The sequence below is a fragment of the Culex quinquefasciatus genome, chromosome 3 (assembly GCF_015732765.1).
Source record: "Culex quinquefasciatus strain JHB chromosome 3, VPISU_Cqui_1.0_pri_paternal, whole genome shotgun sequence".
NCBI lineage: Eukaryota > Metazoa > Arthropoda > Insecta > Diptera > Culicidae > Culex > Culex quinquefasciatus.
This window is the reverse complement of record NC_051863.1, coordinates 5467949-5488192: the sequence shown is the minus strand read 5'-3', so window position 1 is coordinate 5488192 and position 20244 is coordinate 5467949. Positions and strand designations below refer to the sequence as shown.

General features: G+C 36.0%; 2 protein-coding genes across 3 annotated transcripts in view; one reads left to right on the top strand and one right to left on the bottom strand.

Annotated features, from left to right (window-relative positions):
* Positions 1-20244, bottom strand: part of LOC6046262 (microtubule-associated protein futsch) — a 155926-nt gene that overhangs the window by 19738 nt on the left and 115944 nt on the right. Inside the window, exons 3-4 of the mRNA XM_038262464.1 lie at positions 5753-5925; positions 1101-1482 (exon numbers count right to left, since the gene is read on the bottom strand). Coding sequence (XP_038118392.1) covers positions 1101-1482; positions 5753-5925 — 555 coding nt within the window. The remainder of the gene's footprint in view (positions 1-1100; positions 1483-5752; positions 5926-20244) is intronic.
* Positions 17798-18420, top strand: LOC6046263. Of its 2 annotated transcripts, none has more exons than XM_001863455.2 (2): positions 17798-17891; positions 17961-18420. In XM_001863455.2, exons 1-2 carry the CDS (start codon positions 17804-17806, stop codon positions 18374-18376), a joined length of 504 nt encoding a protein of 167 aa, XP_001863490.1. In that variant the 5' UTR covers positions 17798-17803; the 3' UTR covers positions 18377-18420. The 2 variants fall into 2 exon arrangements, with proteins under 2 accessions (XP_001863490.1, XP_038118393.1); XM_038262465.1 differs by having other exon boundaries at positions 17958-18420.

The window sequence follows — 20244 nt, the reverse complement described above, 5'->3', positions numbered from 1 at the left end:
TCAGAGCCAAGGGACATAAACTTCAAAAAATAATTGCAACGGCCTTAACAAAAAAAAAAAAGTTGAAATGCATGTAAAATTTCGCTTCGTTTGTTTCCCATTCGCCAACTTAGAGAAATGAATATTTTTGTATTTTTGTTGTTGTGAAATTTGAGTATCTTCGAAAAAAAAATTGTTTTTTCGACCAAAAAACGGTATTTTGTGAAAATTAAGTATTTTCGCTAAAATAAGGTATTTCCCGAATATCTTAGCCTTTGTAATAAAAAATAACTACTAGAGTGAAAATGCATATGAAATTTCGCTTTGTTTAATACCCATAGTTCAAATCATGAAAATTTTAACAAAAAAAAATTTTGTGAAAATTTGAGTATTTTACAGAAAATGATTCTAATAAAGAAAATGCTCTCAAATTGTTGCTTTGTTTGATATTAGTTTTGTGAATTGTATAAAATTGTTGTATTTTCGCAAAATTACGGTACTTTAAAAAAAATAAGTTTTTTCAATGAAATATTTAATTAGGTGAAAATGCATACACAATTTCGCTTCGTTTGATACTCATTCTGCAAATTGAAAAAAAAATGTTTTTGAAAAATACGATAAAATTAAAAAAATATACAAAAAAAAGTAAAAAAGTGAAAACGCATACCAACATTTGCCTGCAAATTATAAAAATTTGAGTATTTTCGAAAAATACTGAGTTTGTAATTTTGTTTGAGTATTTATACATTGAAACTTACTACATTAAAAAAAATACACAGTAAAAAATAATGTAATTTTGGAAGGTTGAATATTACCTCTTTTATGATGTAATTTTACCTCAATTTAGATTGAAAAAGTGACATTACACCAGAAAAGTGGTAAAATTACACATTTCCAGAGGTAAAATTACACCTTTTTTCTGACATAAAAGATGTACCCCTTCCCAGATGTTATATTACCATGATTTTTTTTTCTGTGTATATTCTTTGTGAAAGCATTAATAGTTATGATATGGTTGGAATAAGTCTGCTTAAAAATTGCAAAAAAATGAGTTATCGTACGTTATCGTCGATAAGATTATCACTGTTCACCATCTAGACTACAGAAGCGACGCGACTTACCCAACATGTTGAACCCGTTGATTCCGAACAGCGCGGCGTCGCCCTGCCCGCCCGGGAAGACGTACAGCGTGGGGTGGCTAAAGCGGATGTTTCCAACGACGTCGGAACTCTCCAGCAGCTCGGATATCTCCGTCGGCACGATCATCGACGCCAGGTAGTCCACGAATGCATTCAACTTGTCGCTGCCCGAACTCAGCACGTCCACCGGGTTGAGCCGGACGCGGCAGAGCCGGGCCAATGTCTTGTCCTGGATCGAGACCCAGTTGCCGACGGGGGCGCAGTGCACGTCCATCGTGATGGTGTCCGGGTAGGCGCGCAGCACCCGCTGAACCTCGTGCTCCTGGAACGCCTCGAGAAAGTCCACCACCGAGAAGGTTCCATCCTGTGTGTGTGTGGGAGATTGTAAACAAGATGTTTAAATTTAGATGACCTTTTTCCTGGCACAAAAATGTGTGTAATCGCATTAATTTCGATAACGAGTTCATTCTTCCGTGCCACTTTTCGTCGGGATTTATTTTATAAAAGAGCGTAAAAAACAGCAGTCTCTCCCCTCATCTCCCTTTACCCACATTTCAAAAACCCTTTCACATGAATAACTCCACTTGCCGAAAACGTGTAACGGTCGTCTGTGCAAGGTCCTACACAACATAATCCTTTGCCTCTCGGTCAGCAGAGTACTCCAAGCTCTGAATAGAGATTCAAGGACGTAAATTGCACATCCTCAACCCATTCACGTTACCGCTGTGTGTTGGGTAGGATTAGCAAATAAGTTGTGTGGTGAAGAAAAGGACGAAACTTTGAACACGTTCGTTCTCTCAAAAGCAGAGCAGCTCAGTAGTATTATATTGTGTGTGTGTGGGAAAAACACCTTTCGGGCTGACACCTCCTCGGAAGTGATGAAGACTACAATTTGGCCGCAAAATCGTACACCGAAACAGCACAGAGAGAAGTGGGTATGACTTTTTGATGGTGTGTTCTAGGCACAAGGAATCACAGATGGAAGGAAGGTTTGCAGGTCAAATCGTAAGGGTATGGTGTGAATCTCAGGAACAATGATAGCACCCACCCTACTCGATGATTTATGGTTCGTCATTTGGGTCCAAACTTGAAAGCACAAGTTTCATTAATCTTGATTGTTGAAAAGTGAGGGACTTTGTATTGGTGGAGAGACATCCACAGAGTGGTGGCATTGTTCCGAAGTGTCTTCTCCAGCAGGACCATTCATTAGGGGTTTTGTCTTGGTTTATTTCAGTCGTACATGTTGGGACGAGCTTTGGAGCAATCCCGAGCAGGTGGAAATAACAGAAATTAAAGGTTTGGGAAAAGTATTTTGTTCCTACGCTTAAGCCATTTTTACATTTCATTTCAATGCAGAAAATTTCACATAGATTAATCAATAGTTAGTGAGATATCGGCATTTGAATGTTACGTGTTATTTGGGCAGAGTGGCCACTCAAGTCGAAAAATCGAAAATGTCGGAAATTCGTCAAAATCTACAAAAAATCTGCAAAAAAAAATAAAACGGAAGATGTCAGAAATTGTGATTTTTTTTCTCGAAGAGTCTCGACTCGAGCAAACATTTTGAACTATATTGTCCTAGGTCATTGAATTTTTTTTCAAATTTTTCAAATTTTTGTGAGTGCGTCAAAAATGTTGATGTTTTATGAATGAAAGGAAATGAAGACATTTTATGAAATTGTCAATAAAGGTACAACAAGTATGATTTAAAAAAAACTTAACTATCAAATTAAGTCCAAAAACTTTTCAATTTTTAAAATTTTAAAAAAGTGTAAAAATTATAAAATAATCTCAAGACATTTTAATTTAAGGCATTACAAATATGTCATACAATTTAGATCTTGAAAAATGTAAGTAAATGTAAAGCATACCTACATTCTTATAAGACTGACTTTGCATTGGAAAAGTGGCTTTAATGCACTGTTTCTTTGTCGTTTATTGAATTTAAATTCTTAGATATTTTTTTCAAAGAATAAAAACTGTAATCATGTTTTAAGCATTTTTCTTGATAATAAAAAAACCATCAGTTATTTTTAACTTTTTGCTATTTCATTTTCAAACAAAAGTGTTGGGTGGTGATGATGTTTATGTTTGGTAATTTTGAAAAAGAAACGGGAATTTTTATTATAAAAAAAAAACTTTCTATTATTTTTCGAACACGGATTGTTTAATTTTTTCTCTCTGAATCAAAATTATGCTAGCTTTAAATATACAAGTACTTTTTTTGAAACCCGATTTAATATCACCAGAGGTGAAATAGAGCCTTTCTTACAAAATGATGAAACTCCGAGAAATATATTGGTGCAATTAATTTTTCAGAAACATAATGATACCACCCAGTGAGAATTTTACCTAAAGCTTCGATTCTTTTTAGGCTAAACCTCAAATGCATTTTTTTTTAATTTCAGAGGTATATTATTTGTCGCAAGATATTTAAATTTAATTAAGAAAAACATATTGGATTGACATTATTAGAAAAAAAAAATTAAGGGTGCTCAGTCTTTATTGTTAGTCTATGATTAACTTAAAAAATATGTATCGCTATTGCACTTTGTCGATCTATTATGAGAAGCCAGTAAGAACACTTTCACGCGCAGAGTAAAACGCGCAAGCGTAAATGCGCTGGCGTTGAAGCTTCGACTTGACGACTTGTCGAGCTTTCGAGTGAGAACGAACCGGGACTTCGAATTTGATGTTCAGTATATGATTTTGTATAAATCCAAAAATTTAATAGGAAAAAATAGGGTAAAAATAAGACGAAAAACACTAAAATGGCTATATCTTTGGAAATAAATTTTGGAAAAGCTTCAAATATTGGGCCCAAGCAGTTTATGGCGCATGTTTTCGAATGGCTTTTTGTTTGAAACTGAATTCTTTTAATTTGATAGTGGTATCTGTAAAATAGTCCAAAAAATACCTCTAAAAATGGCTTTGACCACATTTACTGGTCGAAAATTGTGAATCAAAAAATAAAATGTTCGTCTCCGACCCCACGGCTACAGATCTGACTTATAAAAAATGTGGGTTTTACGAGCGGTTTTCCAGTTATGGAAGACACAAATTTTTAAGAGCGGATACAGACATCGCTCATGTATTTCAGAAAAAGAGCTCTCAAAAATCAGACTTTGGGTTCCGGGTTTCGGGCAAAAATTCAATCGAAAGAGCGCATCTAAACCTTTAATTTAGTAATAGGATTTTTTCCTGGGACGAATCCTCGCCATGAACGAATTTTTTAAGATTTCTGAGAAAAGCGTTTTTCCAAAAGCAAACCTTAAACCTTTCTTTTGTAAGAAAGGCAAAAAATATACATTTAAATGAAAAACCTGACTAATAGTTTTGCAAACAGTAGGGGAACAGCATCTAATTCCAGCGTGCCTCTAATGTTGGCAGGTCAGAGCTTTGACATTCAATTAAAGCTTATTAAAAGCGTTTTCAACTGAAATCGAGTGATAAATAGCTCAATAAGAAGTGAGCAAGCAAGTTTCTATCAAAAGTTTTGCAAAATTAGTTGTTTAAATAGTGAAAATCTGCAAATTGGATGGAATTAGGAGCGAGTGCTTAACCTGCCAAACATACGAGAATTTCCCCTAGTTGCTAAAATACAGTATGCAAAAAAAGTATTTACACCCCTTGGGCACTATGCACATTTTGTGATGAAACATGTCAAAAAAATAAGTTTGACAGGAACCTAGTACTACGTTTTGTTCAGAAACTCATGCCAGACATTTTGCTACAAAAAGCTAATGAAAAGATGATTTCTTTAAAAAAGGTATATAACAAATACTATTACGAAAATAAAAAAGGTGCAAAAAAGTTTGTACACCTTCCGAAAAATTAACATAAATAATGTTATTTGTTGACAAATCACCATAAATCCAGTCTCCCAACTCCAAATAGACATAACATGTGAAAAATATTTGCAATGGTCTTAGTTTAAATACACAGAAAAAATGATGGTAATATTCACAGATTTTGTGGCAAAAAAAAATGATTAATTTTACCCCAGAAAATGATGAATATCAGGTTCACATTTTTACACATTTTTTATGTAATATTACTCAAAAAAAGAGCTAATATTCAACCAAAAAAGATGTAATATATACCAAATTTTCAACATTCCAAAATTCAGCTTTCTTTTTCTATGTAGCTTGATTTTTTAAATTTATTTGGAAATTTAATTTGATAGTTTATACTCTTTACAGAGAGTTTTTGATTTGTAATATTTGTATATTAAATGCTTATTTGTAACTCCGGTAAAGTCGGGAATTTGAAAATGGGATTGTTTTTGAAATTAGCCCCAGTTTCGTTATCCCCACCTGCTCGAGAAAAGACTGTGAAGTTGATTGAGCCTGAACTTGATGGGAGTCACGTTTAGCATGTCGACCTTCAAAATGTGACATTCAATCAATTTGCCGGTCCATCGGTTCGATTTCCTGCCACTGGAGGCAATCCTGCGAGATGACAAGGAATAATCCTCGAGACGGGAAATTAATTCTCCTCGCCGTTTTTCGCCACGTGCCGTCGAGAGTGGCTCATCTCCTCCTCGTCGTAGTATGTCTACTCTAGGCTAGGGCAATTTGTAAACGCCGCTAGTCCGGGTCATAAATATATACTAGCTGTAATCGTCTGCTTACCTGCAGCACCCAGGAACCGTTGCCGGCGAAGGTGTACCCGGTGTGGATGATGTGGCGGTGCCGGGTGAAGCTGCTCAACAGGTTCCGTATGCACTGGATGAAGGTGTTGATCTGCGGATGGATCAGAATCTCCGTGACGAGATTCTCGCTCGCGTACTGGATCAACCGTTCGCCTGTATGGGAAAAAAAAGTTGGAGAAAGAAGAAAAAAGAAATGTCACGTTAGTGTCAAGTGGCGTGGAAAAACACTCTCTGCGAAAACTCTGTAGACGACACCATCGACCGACCCTCGTCAAAGCAAGCGTGGAGAACTGCGTCACACGTTCTCGGAAAATCAATAAATAATAACGCCCATGGGAAAGCCACTTTGGGAAATATTTTGGCCGGCTCGGAACGACTCCATCGGCAAGGTCGTCTGTGCGCTGGCAGTCGGTCAGACAGTTATGTAAAAATGTCGCCCCACCCCTTAACATTTATGAATATGCTTTTCTTTTCGGGCACAACCAACGGAAGCGTGCAAAAGAAAAGGCCAAATTCATGCTCGCATCGCATAGCCATAAAAGGTCGCTTCCGAATTGTCCTTCTTCCTAGACAAGTTGCTTCCACTTGGAATGGACAGTTCGGGCGGAATATGATAATAGTGATCTTTCTACGCTGAGAAATAAGAAGTTATAAGATTCTTCAATCAAGAAATATTCAAATTATGGAAGAGATTCAAGACGTTTTTTTTTCAAAATAAATTAAAGAATTAGTCATTAAAAAAATCACATAAGGTAAGAGGCAAAGTTCATTTAAAACTGAATTTCCCGTTGAAATATAATTGAAAACATTTTAAAACTGACAAATTCTTAAATGAACAGGAGTTTTTAGAAATGAATATCAAATACACAAAATTATAAATGAAACTTGACAAAAAACATGTTTTTGTATAAACTCTTCGATTTTTTTATATTGAATTATGCTATCTTCATGCGTTTGTCGCAAAGTAATGAAGGGTGCACAGCCACCAATGAAGTTGTCGTCTTCTTATTCCTAAATTGAAAAACTTACGGACCCAATCCTGAAACAATCTGATTGTAAAAATAGTCAAACTATGTTGTGAATAACTTTAAAGATAGTAGGGGAACGGCATCTAATTCCAGCGTGCCTCTAATGTTGGCAGGTCAGAACTTTGACATTCAATTAAAGCTAATTAAAAGCGTTTTCAACTGAAATCGAGTGATAAATAGCTCAATGAGAAGCGAGCAAGCAAGTTTCTATCAAAAGTTTTGCAAAATTAGTTGTTTAAATAGTGAAAATCAGCAAATTGGATGGAATTAGGAGCGAGTGCTTAACCTGCCAAACATACGAGAATTTCCCCTACTTTAGGGGATGAATTAAAATCATATCGATAGTTTCCGTAATTTTGAAGATACTAAAATGTCTGTAACAAAAATCTTGGTGCAAAAGCTCTGGTTGATGTGTACCGTTAAATGATATTTTTTTAAATTTAGTTCATTCGAACTTTTTACCATTTTCTTCCAAATACAGTCCAGACTCCAGTTGTGCGACGCTATTTTAGTCAAATTTGAATTGTTGATTGCCTATTAAAATGAAAAATGCATTTTTTAATAGTTGATCGCAACCATTTTGGCCGTTATCTTGGAATTAAATTACAAATAATTACAAATAATTTTAGAGTGTTTCAGAGGTCATATTAGGGTTGGTGAAATTTCACGATTTCGCCGACAGTGTGAAATCCGTGAAATTTAGCTTTTTCCACGAAATCCCGTAAAATTTTATGTGTGTGTGTGTGTGAAACTGTAACGATTTTTTTATCAGAATAATTTATCAAGCTCAAGTAGGAATAAAAAAAATATCAACTATTGTAGAATTAATTACTAATACAGGGTTCGTGATTTTTTACGATTTCGTGGATGGCGTGAAATTGGTAAAATTTATCAATTTTCTCAAATATTTCTTTTTAAAATAACAACGCAATAAATATTTCATCTATTAAGACTATTTAAGTAAATTTTATTAGTTTTCAATGTTGAAGAATTCTTCAGATTTGAAGTTTTTTTTAAAAGAAACTAACTAAGGTTAGTAATATTCTCATTCACTGTAATAAAATTTTACAGATTTTATATTTGAAAGCTAATGGTAATGTTTCAAAAGATATTAGTAGAAACACGCTATGTTTTTTCTTTAAATAACATGAAGAGTATTTTATTCTTTGAAATTACATTTTAAGAACATTTAATTTTTTTTCAGAGTATTGTTTAATATTAACGATATTTGACTATTTGGGGGGATGATTCCTTTAAAAATTAAAAAAATCTTAGGTTTCGATTTCGTTACAAATTCCAGAGCAACATTTGAAAGGGGCGGTACGACATTGCTCTTACGGCCTTTCATTACACGCGTTTAAATGGGACGAAAGGCCGTAAGAGCAATGTCGTACCGCCCCTTTCAAATGTTGCTCTGGAATTATACTATGTTTGCCCATTTGTTTCAAAATTTAGATTTTGAAAAGGGAGATGAAAACCTTAAAAGAGATTTCGCAGAAAATTCAAACTATTTTACTCATTTCTGCTGGACAAGATTGTTTAATCTTGCTTTGATATGAAATTTATTAAAAATGTAAAATGATAAAACAGAAGCAAATCAGCGAAAACTATGAAGCTTTATTAGTTGGATATTTAAAAACGTTACTTAATCCACCCTTAGGTGGTTGGCGCCTTCCTCACATTAAAGGGTGCTATCCAAAATGCAAAAAGTGCGTAAATAACACTTAAGTGCTTATAACTTTTGATAGGGTTGTCAGATCTTCAATGTTTTAGACGCGAAAGGTCTTTTGAATACCTATCCAACGATAGGTCGCATGAGAGATCCGGACAACATTTTCATCAAAATATCTGAGATCCGGCCTCGAAAAAGTGCGTAAATAACACTTAAGTGCTTATAATTTTTGATAGGGTTGTCAGATCTTCAATGTTTTGGGGGCATTGGAAAGCTCTTTTGAATACCTATTCAACGATAGGTCGCATGAGAGATCCGGACAACGTTTTCATCAACATATCTGAGATCCGGCCTCCAAAAAACGTATAAATAACACTTAAGTGCTTATAACTTTTGATAGATTTGTCAGATCTTCAATGTCTTGGACGCGTTGGAAAAGTCTTTTAAATACCTTTCTGAAAATGTATAGCATGACGGGTTTTCTTACAAAAACCACCCTTTTTACAATCTTCCGGACTTTTGCTAAAATCGTTTTTTTAGCATAACTTTTGAAGTACTTAACTAGACTGCATAATTTTTAATAGCGACTTATGGGACCTCCAGACGGATCGAATGACGCCAAAACGTACAAAATCGGTTCAGCCAATGTCGAGATAATCGAGTGACAATTTTTTGATCAACATCCCACCACACACACAGACATTTGCTCAGAATTTGATTCTGAGTCGATAGGTATACATGAAGGTGGGTCTAGGAGGTCTAATTGAGAAGTTCATTTTTCGAGTGATTTTATAGCCTTTCCTCAGTACTGTGAGGAAGGCAAAAAACAGTTCAATAAATGAGAATGCCCTGCATTTTATTTCAAAATATAAAAAGGGGCCATTCATTTACCAGGTGGAAACTTTGTCGAAAATTAGGAGAATTTTTGTCGTATCGCGGTCAAATTTAGTTACGTTTTTTTTAGTTTTTTAAAGAATAATAAATAATGAAGCATAAAAAGTAGTTTCTGTGATTAAAAATAAGATTTTCAGAGTTATTTTAACTTTTTTCACGTTTCGCGAAATTTGCGTGAAATTTGATGTTCTAAAATTGAGGTCCTCGTGAAATTTGCTATTTTCGAGCGTGAAAAATGATCAAGCCTAATGATGACCAAAACATTTTATTTGTATTTTTTTTATTTTCTTACTTTTAACATTAAATTTGAGTTCTGTCATCTCAATTTTTGTCCATTTTAAATATTTGATTGACCTTTAAATTAAAAAATGCATTTTTTCAATATGTTACCATCACCATTTTAGCCTTGGATCTTAAAAATTCTATATCATTCTAGTGTAGTTTACGGGGTATACTTATGCTAGACAATCAAAAATAAGACAACGATTTTTTTTACTGATTTGACTATCCAAAGTCAATTTTTGAGGCTTTGGATAATCGAGTCTGGACAGTAGTAAATTAACCTCTTTTTATTGATGCACAATTCTCAATAAGTCAAACCCTCAGGTATCAACATTTTTCTGGTATAGGAGGATATTTAAACGTATTTGTTCAGGCAAATTTAGCTGCTTTGTTTTTTCTCCCAATTTTTTTAGTATGTATTTTAATTTGCAAATGTTTGGTTAATCAACAAACCACACCTCATTACACAACTCGACATGTTTGAAGTTAATGTCAGCTTTATTTTCATCAAGGTATGATAGACTAACTAAACACGCTCCAATTGACAGTTTTGAATTTTAATGATTTGGTTTTTATTTTTTTATGTCGCATTTTCTATTTTTTTGTTAGTTTCAAATGTTTAGCAGCAAAACTACATGATTGGATTGTAAATTGAAAATAATTGCGAAAAATCACAGTCAAGCTTGTTTGCTCCTAATAGAATCATTGAGGATAAAAAAAAACGCATCACAACTTGTGTACACATTTTTTATCAATTCAGTCACCCGCCCAGATTCTCAGATCGGAGGACGAACCCTAGCCGATGATGGCCATCACGTCCAAAGGGACCACCACACACACACACACGCAGGAGCATACCGATTCAGCTGCTGGGGAACGTGTAATGAAGTTATGTCCCAAATCTGCATAGCGCTTTCATGTTGATTTTTTTATGTTTTTTTTTTGTGCCTCTGTGTTTGAGGATTGGGCAAGGTCAACAAGTCGTTCGTGGGGGGATTGCGTGCTGACAAGGTCCTTCGTCGAGGTTCTGTTGCTGCTGGTCGATGCTGGTACACGTGTAATGCAAATGATTTAATCATCTGGTGCGGATGCTTTTTACAGATGGGGAAAGGATGAAAGGACTTTTGAAACTGTTTGCTAAAAGCATTTTATCCTGTTGGGTTTGCAAATTTGTTTGCATGCTGAACAATTTAAAGTTAGCTTCGTTAGTCCGCAGTTTCAAACTGAAAAATGGCTTAAAATCGTCCAAGTGGCATCATCAATTTAAAAGCTTCCTATTTTTGCCATCTTTGCATGTCACCCCGTCACGGTTGATTAGCTTTTTGATACATTGCCAAGCAGATTGTCGCTCTCCCGAGGGGTTCCCGAGCTGATTTGCATCCACGATGCAGTTTGGAAGTCGAACTCGCGCTGGTGCAGCCTCAATACTGTGCCTCTTGGCTGGCAGCAAGGATGAAACCGCCGCGTACGATGACGTTATTATGGCATGTTTTTGACGCATTTCCGGTCCCGCCGGAGTTGAGAAAAGCCAAAAGTAGAATGCATTTAAAAGAAGGAACTAATTTAAAAAATGTTTAAAATTAAAAGTCAACAAGTACTGTTGACTTTAAATGAGGAATTCTCTGAGACTTTGGACAACGATTTTTATTTTACTTTTATGATACAAGACGTGTACTTTATGAACAAAGAAGTCAAAGTTGTACATTTTGCTTGAAACTTCTAAAAAATTATAGTTACACATGTATCGAAATCTTGTACTTTTCGGCACTGTTTTGACGTTTGACACTTATCTTGACGGCAACTAATATTCAAGTGGAGAAACAAACGTTTCACTGGAAAGAGCTTTTTAAATAATGATAAATTGGACAACAGATAAAAAGTAAGACGTACTGTTTATGGGAAATATATTTTTATTAAAAAAAAAAAACAAAAAACAAATAAATAAGTTTATTGAGAGTCAACATAACATTTCACAAAAAACTCACGAGCTGTGTCAACTATACACACTAAATAATTTGGAATTTTACATTTGATGTAATTGTTGATTTAACTTAAGATAAAAAAAATGTAATCGTATTTCCGATGAGGAGTTAGGTTTATTTTGACGTAAATTGATAAAAATCCCACTGGTTTTCATTTGCATCGTGCGTGACCTAAAATTACATCAACAATAACCTAATTTTATGATAATCGGGTATAACACAGGCAAATATTTATTGTCGTTTTTCATATGGTTTTTCAGGTTGCGGACACCATGAAACGCGAGGAAAATACGGTTTAATACGCAATACCGAGGAAACTGGCAAGTGTCCACATCTGGAAAAGTTTTCACAAGAAGAAATGCACCCGAATTAAACCGAAAAGTAGTGTCAAAGTAAACAACTTGTGCCTCTTTTATGATTCCCACAGCGGGGTGTCAATATGGTATAAATTGAACGCCGGTAGATTACAAGTGAAGGCAGAGGATCCGGCGGCAAATAATTGAAAAAATAGCGAGAAACGGTGTTGAATAGTAGTGAGAAAGTGTCATGAATTGTGTGCAATAAAAACATTTTGCTTCTAGAAGACATAAACACGTTTTTTTTTTCTTTTTTCCAATAAGAACAGATGGATTCCTATTCGATTGGTTTCACCAGAATCCCGTTTGATGTAATTTTACACGATCTTGAATCGTGTTTGGATCGTGTCATTTCACGTCTAATTTGACACAACTTTACGTATAATTTGACGCTCCAGTTATGTGCATCTAATGTAACCGAAAATTACACGTTTTTTTCGTAGTGTGTAGGAAACCAATCTTAAGATCTCGATTTTCCTGAAGCACCACCCAAATTGGCACACGTGTCCCCGTTGGCAGGCATGTACGCGATACGTGTACACCCGGATTAACATCTCTGTTCTGTTTTTGGCACACTGACTGAGTGCTGCATTGCAAAGGTGGTGTGGTGTGCATAAACCATGCACTTTCCTCCAATATAATGCACCCTTCGACATTTCCTCCTTATTCAAAATTGCTCCAACTGCAATCCCCAAAAGGTGCTGCAAAGGCACTTTTGTCAATATTTGAACGTTTCCAGCACGGCTGAGGTATCAATAAAGGCACTTTACTAGAAAGAAGAAAAAAAAAGTCAGCGTAGGAAGCAAGCGAAAGAACGTGATCAGGTGGCTATATTAACTGGAGCTGGTTCACCTTTTTTGCACAGCCTCAATGAAGTGCCCCTTTCTGCAAAGAGTAACCGTGCTTTCTCACTTGAACAAGTTCATAAAAGGCTTCAAGCGAGCGAGCTCGCGATAAGGGCACACAAAAAAAAGACTAAAATCTTGGGCGGAAATTCGCTGGTCTTTCAAGCGGCACCATAAAGGAGAGCTCCATTCTTGACGGAATATAAATTTGCCTCAAATTTGCCCTCTTCGCCAAGAATTCAAAAGGCGGTCGCGCGCGCCATCATTTGGCACGTTTGCCCTAATGAAGCCACAAATTTAATTTAGATGTGAGCGCGGAGGTGGGTGGGCAAAAGGTGCTCTCGTTCCGACATAAATTTGGGGCTCCATCTCGGTCGGTGCGCCGTTAAGAGAAGCGGGAGCGTCTAAGAGGCACAGCATTAGGCTTAAACATGGACCAGCAGCTTTCTCGTGTCTAACTAGATAGGGCCGGTGGTAACCTTGGCGCAGAAAACGAGGACGATGTATTATGCATGCAAAACGTCGTATTTTGTCTTGTACGGAGGCAGCATTAATTAGAATGTGACAGGATTGTGTTGTTCGGTGCGAACATTGCTCATCTTCCCGAAAGGACGTTACGTTTTGCAAATCGTACAAAATGAATGTAACCTTAAAGATAAGCCCGTTTGCATATAAAAAAATAAAAGTCATCTTAAATTTGTCAAAATTTAAATTTGATATATAACTTTGATAGTAGTAAGTCGGAAAAAAGTATAAATTATTATGATCCTTTTTTAAATCTCTTTAGTTTTCATACAAAATTGACTTTATAGCCGTCTACCAATATTGCTAGTACAAACTATTAATGTCTTCCATTTATCTACAAGGACTTCGCCGCCCACCGCGGGATTCAAATTGCCGATCCCTGGATTATGTGTCCAGTGCGCGGTCCGATGGATCCACACGGAAGGGGCAAAAGTAAAAAAGAGTGTTCATACTGAATTATTAATAATGAATAATGGAGTGATGCTGAACAGTACGGTACTAAGCAATACTCCCGGAATTTTGAAAATAGGTTTATATTTGTGTTTTTTTATTTGGCTAAATCTTGTTACTATTGATGAAGAGGACTTTTCTAAAAAATAAGCACACGGAATGTTTTCCGATATTTTGTCGGTTGTTTTCGGTTTTTAACCCTTCTAATGGCCAAATTTTTTTCTTAATTTTTTTTTATTTTTTTCTCGTTTTCAGGAAGTTATGTTAAGTATTTTTGAAAAATACGGTATTTTGTAAAAATGTTAGTACTCAAAAAACAAACTTGGATAAGGTGAAAAGCATTCACAATTTTGCTTCATTTGTTACCCATATTGCAAATATAGACCATTTGAGTATTTTCGAAAAAAATCGGTATTTTGTGAAAAAAAAAGGAATTAAAAAATAACTATAACAAGCTGAAAAAGTATAAAAAATCCGCCTTACCCGACAAACTTCGCTCTGCCTTTTTTCGTTTGTTGACGTTTTTAACATTCTTGCTTATTCAGCCTCCTGCGATCAAAAATTGATTTTACGTACCTTTTCCCATGAAATCTGCAGATTTTCCGGAATCGGTTCCAGAGTGGCCAAAGTTGTAACTTTTTGGCGTAAGAACCTTCCTTGGACTCATACGAACCCAACGCAACAAAGAACACCTCGATCCGACATTCCGTGTTGAACTGTTCGAACAAAACCGTTGAAATCTATATATCTGGAGTTTTTTTTTTGAAAAGGTCCAATAAACCAAATTTTCAGTTTTTGCTTTATGGGTGTTTTAAGAACGGCCTTGAGTCAGGGGTATTGAAAAACACCCAAAAGCAAAAACTGAAAATTTGGTTTATTGGTCCTTTTCAAAAAAAAAAAAAAACTCCAGATATAAAATTTTTTTCGATGGTTTTGTTCGAACGCGAATCAGTTCAATACGGAGCGTCGGATCGAGGTGCTCTTTGTTGCGTTGGGTTCGTATAAGTCTAAGGAAGGTTCTTACGCCAAAAAGTTACAACTTTGGCCAATCTGGAACCGATTCCGGATAATCTGCAGATTTTATGGGAAAAGTTACGTTAAATAAAATTTTGATCACAGTAGGCTGAATAAGCAAAAAAGTTCAAAACGTCAAAAAACTAAAAAAGGCAGAACGAAGTTTGTCGGGTAAGGCTAGTTTTTTATATATACAGGTTTTGATTCGTTTGATACCCATTAGGATGTAACAAAAATGACTTTTTGGCGGGCATTCAGGGGTTTGTTCCGGTTGGCATACTGAGCCCAAATCCCAAATATGAGCTTGATTGGACGTAACAGGAGCTGGCGCTCCGCCCTTCAATTTTAAATAGGATTCAACCCGTAGAAATATTTTTTCAAAAATGTCCTTTTTTGAGGCATTTTGGCCACTGAAGCGTTTTTTCAACATCACTGGCGTGTTGGCCAGATCCTTGCGCATCTTTTGGTATATAAGACATTAAAGTTTGAAGCACCCTGGAGCTCAGTACAGATTTTCAAAGTTTGGCATTTTTTCGAAAAATTGGTCCAAACTTCATTGTTATAAGTATCAAAAATGACCAAAATGCTTCAAAAAAAATCAAGAAAAAGAATAAATGCATACATGAGCTTGACATTTCGGACAAGTATGTTTCCCATACTGATGGGCTACATATTTCAGGGTGTAATCAGGGTTACCAGGTCAAAATTTGAAAAATCTGGCAAAGTATCAATTATAAATCTGGAAAAATCTGGAAGACAAAAATCTAACAATTCTGAATGGAGGGAGGATTTGAATTAGTTCAAAAGTTTGTAGAACTCAGATGGTTTAACTGATTTTATGGCCTCAAAAATGATGAATTTACATTTTCTTTAAAAAAAATCACATTCTTATTTATTTCATTTCCAACTAAATTTGTCCATTATAATCAAAAAGATGTTCAAAAAGGGCATAAAGTGAAAAATCTGGCAAAATCTGTCAATATCTGGCACAGAGAAGGGTAGATCTTTATTCTGGCTAATACTTGAAAAATCTGGCATTCCCAGATTTATCTGGCAACCTGGCAACCCTGGGTGTAATATTACATATTATTTCATAAAATAATGCCATATTAACTTTACACCCAGGCCTTTTTTTGCTGTGCGGGTAGGTTGTAGAGGGTTAATCTAAAATCGAATTTGCAATCGAATTGTACTTAGCATTAAGTTGTTTGAAAATTTCATTGCAATAGTCTTTTCAGTCTTATTTATTGTAAAAATAGGAATATCTTTGTTATTAAAAAACGTTTTTTTTTGAATAGCTGTGATAAATGTCTAAAAGTCTTGTTTTTGGAATTTCAAAATCGGACAATAAGTTGCTGAGATCCTTGAAAAGAATAAAAATTGAGGCAATTAAGTTTTTCTAAGTGTTATCCATTAAGGCTTTTATTTTAACTTTATGTTTTAAATTGAAGCATTTGCATCAGATCAGTGCATAATTGACAAATGGAGCGCGTGGTCGTAAAAATATTCGGAGTGAAAAGTGATTTTTTTTTGTGTGTGCCTTTTGTTTCGCATTTTTGTCGTTGGCGTTATCTAAATTGTAGAAACAGTAAAAATATACTGATAAGTCCAGCCCGTAGCACTAATGCTCGGTTGGCACGCGTTCGATTAAAAAAACTTTCTAAATCATCACTAATTTATCTTTCCGCAGCTGGCTGCCTAAGATTTAAAAAATTCAACCGATAAACAAAATGCTCATGGTCACATCACTGCCATTCGTGAATCCTAACCTCATACCCATCTACTAACCCGCAGTCGATTGGGCGGTCTCTATCACTCAAGTATCGGACTAACATTCCCATCCACTTCCCCGTGACTCTACCACTGGTCGTGGCCGGCGCCGGTATTGATCAGCATGGTAGGGGCCTTTGAGAAGTTGCGAAGCGAGGAAAGATAGCACCCACTCATCTTCCACGGCTCGTGGATGTAACTTCTGGAGGTCCTGGTCAATAACGGAGTAGCAACTGCGGGTGGGCACCTATGCTTATGCTTAAATTGAAGCATTTGCATCATTTTTAGGCCTTTTCTAATATATAACGAAATCAAGGTTTGAGTATTTTTCTATCAAGCTTTTATATCGTCTTGATTTTTTTTTAATTTCATTTGAAAGTATTATATCTTTATGTAAGGTCATTGATTTTTTTATAAATAATGTTTCTTACAAATGCTATGTCTATATTTTTCTGCGCTCAAGTTTTTTTTTTGCGTTTTTAGACAACTAAAAAAAATATGTTTTTTGGGAAGTAATCTTTAGTTATTTGAAGTGTGATTTTTTTAACAGTGCACATCAACCAGAGCTTGTTGCACCAAGATTTTGGTTACAGATACAGTGGACTCTCTCGTTGTCGATATTGAAGGGACCGTCGAGAGCAGGAGTTATCAAATTATAGAACGGAAAATCAAAGCAATCTATTTGAAGGGACTGAAAAATTTATTGACAGCTGGAGCAATATTGATATCGAGAAGATCGACAGCCAGAGAGTCCACTGTATCTTTGTATCTTCAAAACTATGGGAACTATCGATACAATTTTTGATTCATCCCCTAAAGCCTAAAGCCCTGTCTTCAAAACAATTAAAACAAAGTTTTTTTTTGCTGTGCACCCTTAAAGTGCTATTATTTTTTTCTAATAATAAACACACAAAAATAGATTACCAAGAAAGCACATTCTCGATGGTAGCATGGTGAAGTTTGTCATGAGAGAACCTGCTCCACAACAGACAGAACATTTGTATCACTTAAAAATGTGGTTTCTCAACAGGAAATATACCATTATGTTGGCTTCCCAGGGAGACGACATCATTCCCACTGTCCATTTGCCTTGCGCTTAGTTCAAGTTGTGATACCAACCGCTGCAAAGGTCAACACAAATTGATTTTATCAGATAACAATTGCACTTATCAAATTGGATATGCAATCACCTGCTCCGTCCCACAGAAGCAAAATGAAGCCTCAAGTGAAAGAAGCCTTGCCTTGCCCGGTTACTTGGATCCGTTTTACGCTCACCGCAGCTGTAATTCTGCTCGATAGTGGTTGGTATTTTGCTGGTGCGGTTCTGATATCAGTAGTAATCCCCTCTTCTTATCAACTTCTGCCAGCAGCCCAGGGCCTGCTGTGTCGGCAGTGCTTCAGCCTGGTCAGCTGGGACGATTGCGAGCGGGTGGCCCGGGACAATCTGTGCACCACGGTGGGCGTCAACACGTCCAACCTGAATCTGCTGCACGAGAACCCGACGCTGGCGCTCGGTAACCTGAGCGAGTTCCGGTGCTACAAGTACCAGGCCCGGATCAACCGGCACAACGACCGGGGTCTGGTTACGGGCTATGGCCGCGGGTGCACCTTTGCCGTCGGGGACTTTTGCTCCGACTGGAAACCGGCGGTCGCCGTGAAGCAGTGCGACGTGTGCGACGATCGGGATCTTTGCAACCGGGGTGGGGGAAGGGCCGGTCCGGAAGTGGTGGTGGTGCTGGGGGTTGCAGCAGTAATGGCTGCCATCGGGACAGGACGTTATAATTAAGGTCAAATAAAGTCGTACTTGGACGGGTCCGGTGCAAGAAAGTGGATAGTTTTGTCTTCTTTGTCCCCTGTTGCCTGGTTTGGTGATAAATTTATCGCGCTCAAACACAGTTGAGAGAGAAAAGTTTTTTTTTTTTAAATTAATGACCTAGCAGATGGCGCTCACCCGCGCATTGGAGAAAATCGAGGCCAGTGGGCTAATCTTGAGCGAACCTAATGATGTGCGAAAATAAATTGCCTTCTGTTTTATGCATTATGAATATTTTTGCCGTCGGTTGTGGGAAAATGATGAATTGTAGCGGGAACAAATACTTGCCATTCTTAGGATAAGCTATTTTTAGCAATACAAAATAATCAATTTATGTCAACGATTTTCCAACGCTGATGTTTTGGAATTATTGATCCGATTTTATGTATCAGAAAATGTTAGTGATTTTTTTTATAGATAAAAAATGTACACATAAATAAAAAGTAAAAAAAAATACATGCCACGGTTTGAATTTGAGTGAAAAAAGAGTTTCGAAATGTATTTGAGACCAGTCCAGCTATTTTACAATCACCGGTTTTCAAAATATCTCAGTATTAATAAAAATCATTTTTTTCACGGAAAATCTTTTTTCGGCATTGTAAACAGGAATTTTACAATTAATGGGTCTGTTTGTCTGTGAAAGGAAGAGGTTCGGCTTTCGGTCGGTCCTCGATAATTTTCACTTTTAAACGTGTTTTACGTGAATTAAAAAAAATATCGTTGTGATGTATTTATTATAATTGGCAAAACGAAGAGAAATCAAGTAAAATCTACTGCAAAAAGTAGGGATTTTTCAAAGTTTTCTTAATTTTACCGATTTTTTTTCTTCTTTATGTTTGTTTTGTTGTTGGCTGTCAAAATAGTTAGCACGAAACCCGGATTTTATATTGAAATTTTCATAAAAGTGAAATTTTTTCCATTTTTCAGGAAAATTTCATCAGATTTGTTTTCTGTAGGGTTGTTAAGCATTTCAAACTAAACCAAAAAAAGCGCTTAGTTGAATTGATTTTTCTTGGAAAAAAAAATGTTTGAAAAGCGAATTTTGGTTCACTTTGCATGTCAATCCTTAACAATCCTACAAAAAAAATCCGGTTAAATTTGCCCAGAAAATGGACAAATGTTCACATTTCTGAAAATCGTCATATAAAATCCGGAGTTCGTGCTAACTATTTTGACAGCTGGATAACCCGCCTTACCTTACTTATCTACATACCTTAGTTAAACTTCAGTTTTTTGCTGCATGTAGAGAACCTTCTCTTAGGTTCTCTAGCTGCATGGATACGGTCTAGGATCTCACGTTTGTGATGCTCACCTCTCTCTTTTTTTTTTGAAATATGAGTGCTTGTTTTGATTGTGGTACAGTAGAGCCAGAATATTACAAATAGTTTTCTAAGAACTGTCAAAGTTTTTTTCTTGATTAATTTTGTGAGTCCGTGTTTGTTAAATTTCTCATCGAAAGAGTTGTGTCATGATATTTCAGGCCAGTATTCATCAATCGGTTCTGAAATCGATGGATCGGGACGCGGAATTGTTATTTTTGCAATTCCGTCGCGAAACTATTACTTTTCCTGTCATTTTTGACGACGAAATAGCCGACTTTTCTTTACCAAAAGTAACAGAATCGAATAGAAACAATTTTCAAGAAAAAGCTTAAAAGTTTTACTTTTCAGCTCTAAAATGGATGCTGAAAAGTTGAACTTTTCGAAACATGTTTTGTAAAGTGATTCTTTTCAACTTTTGATTTAAACGGTGGATTGACTAAATACATGAATATTTGACTGACAATTTCATTCAAAGGGTGTTTTGGGAATTGCGAAAAATGTTGTTATGCAAAACTTGAT

Excerpts from the sequence above, each read along its gene's own strand:
- LOC6046263 (XM_038262465.1), top strand. The coding sequence starts at position 17,804 with ATGAAGCCTCAAGTGAAAGAAGCCTTGCCTTGCCCGGTTACTTGGATC. Across the intron at positions 17,892-17,957 it reads TGTAATTCTGCTCGATAGTG|CAGCCCAGGGCCTGCTGTGT; the intron begins GTTGGTATTTTG and ends AACTTCTGCCAG.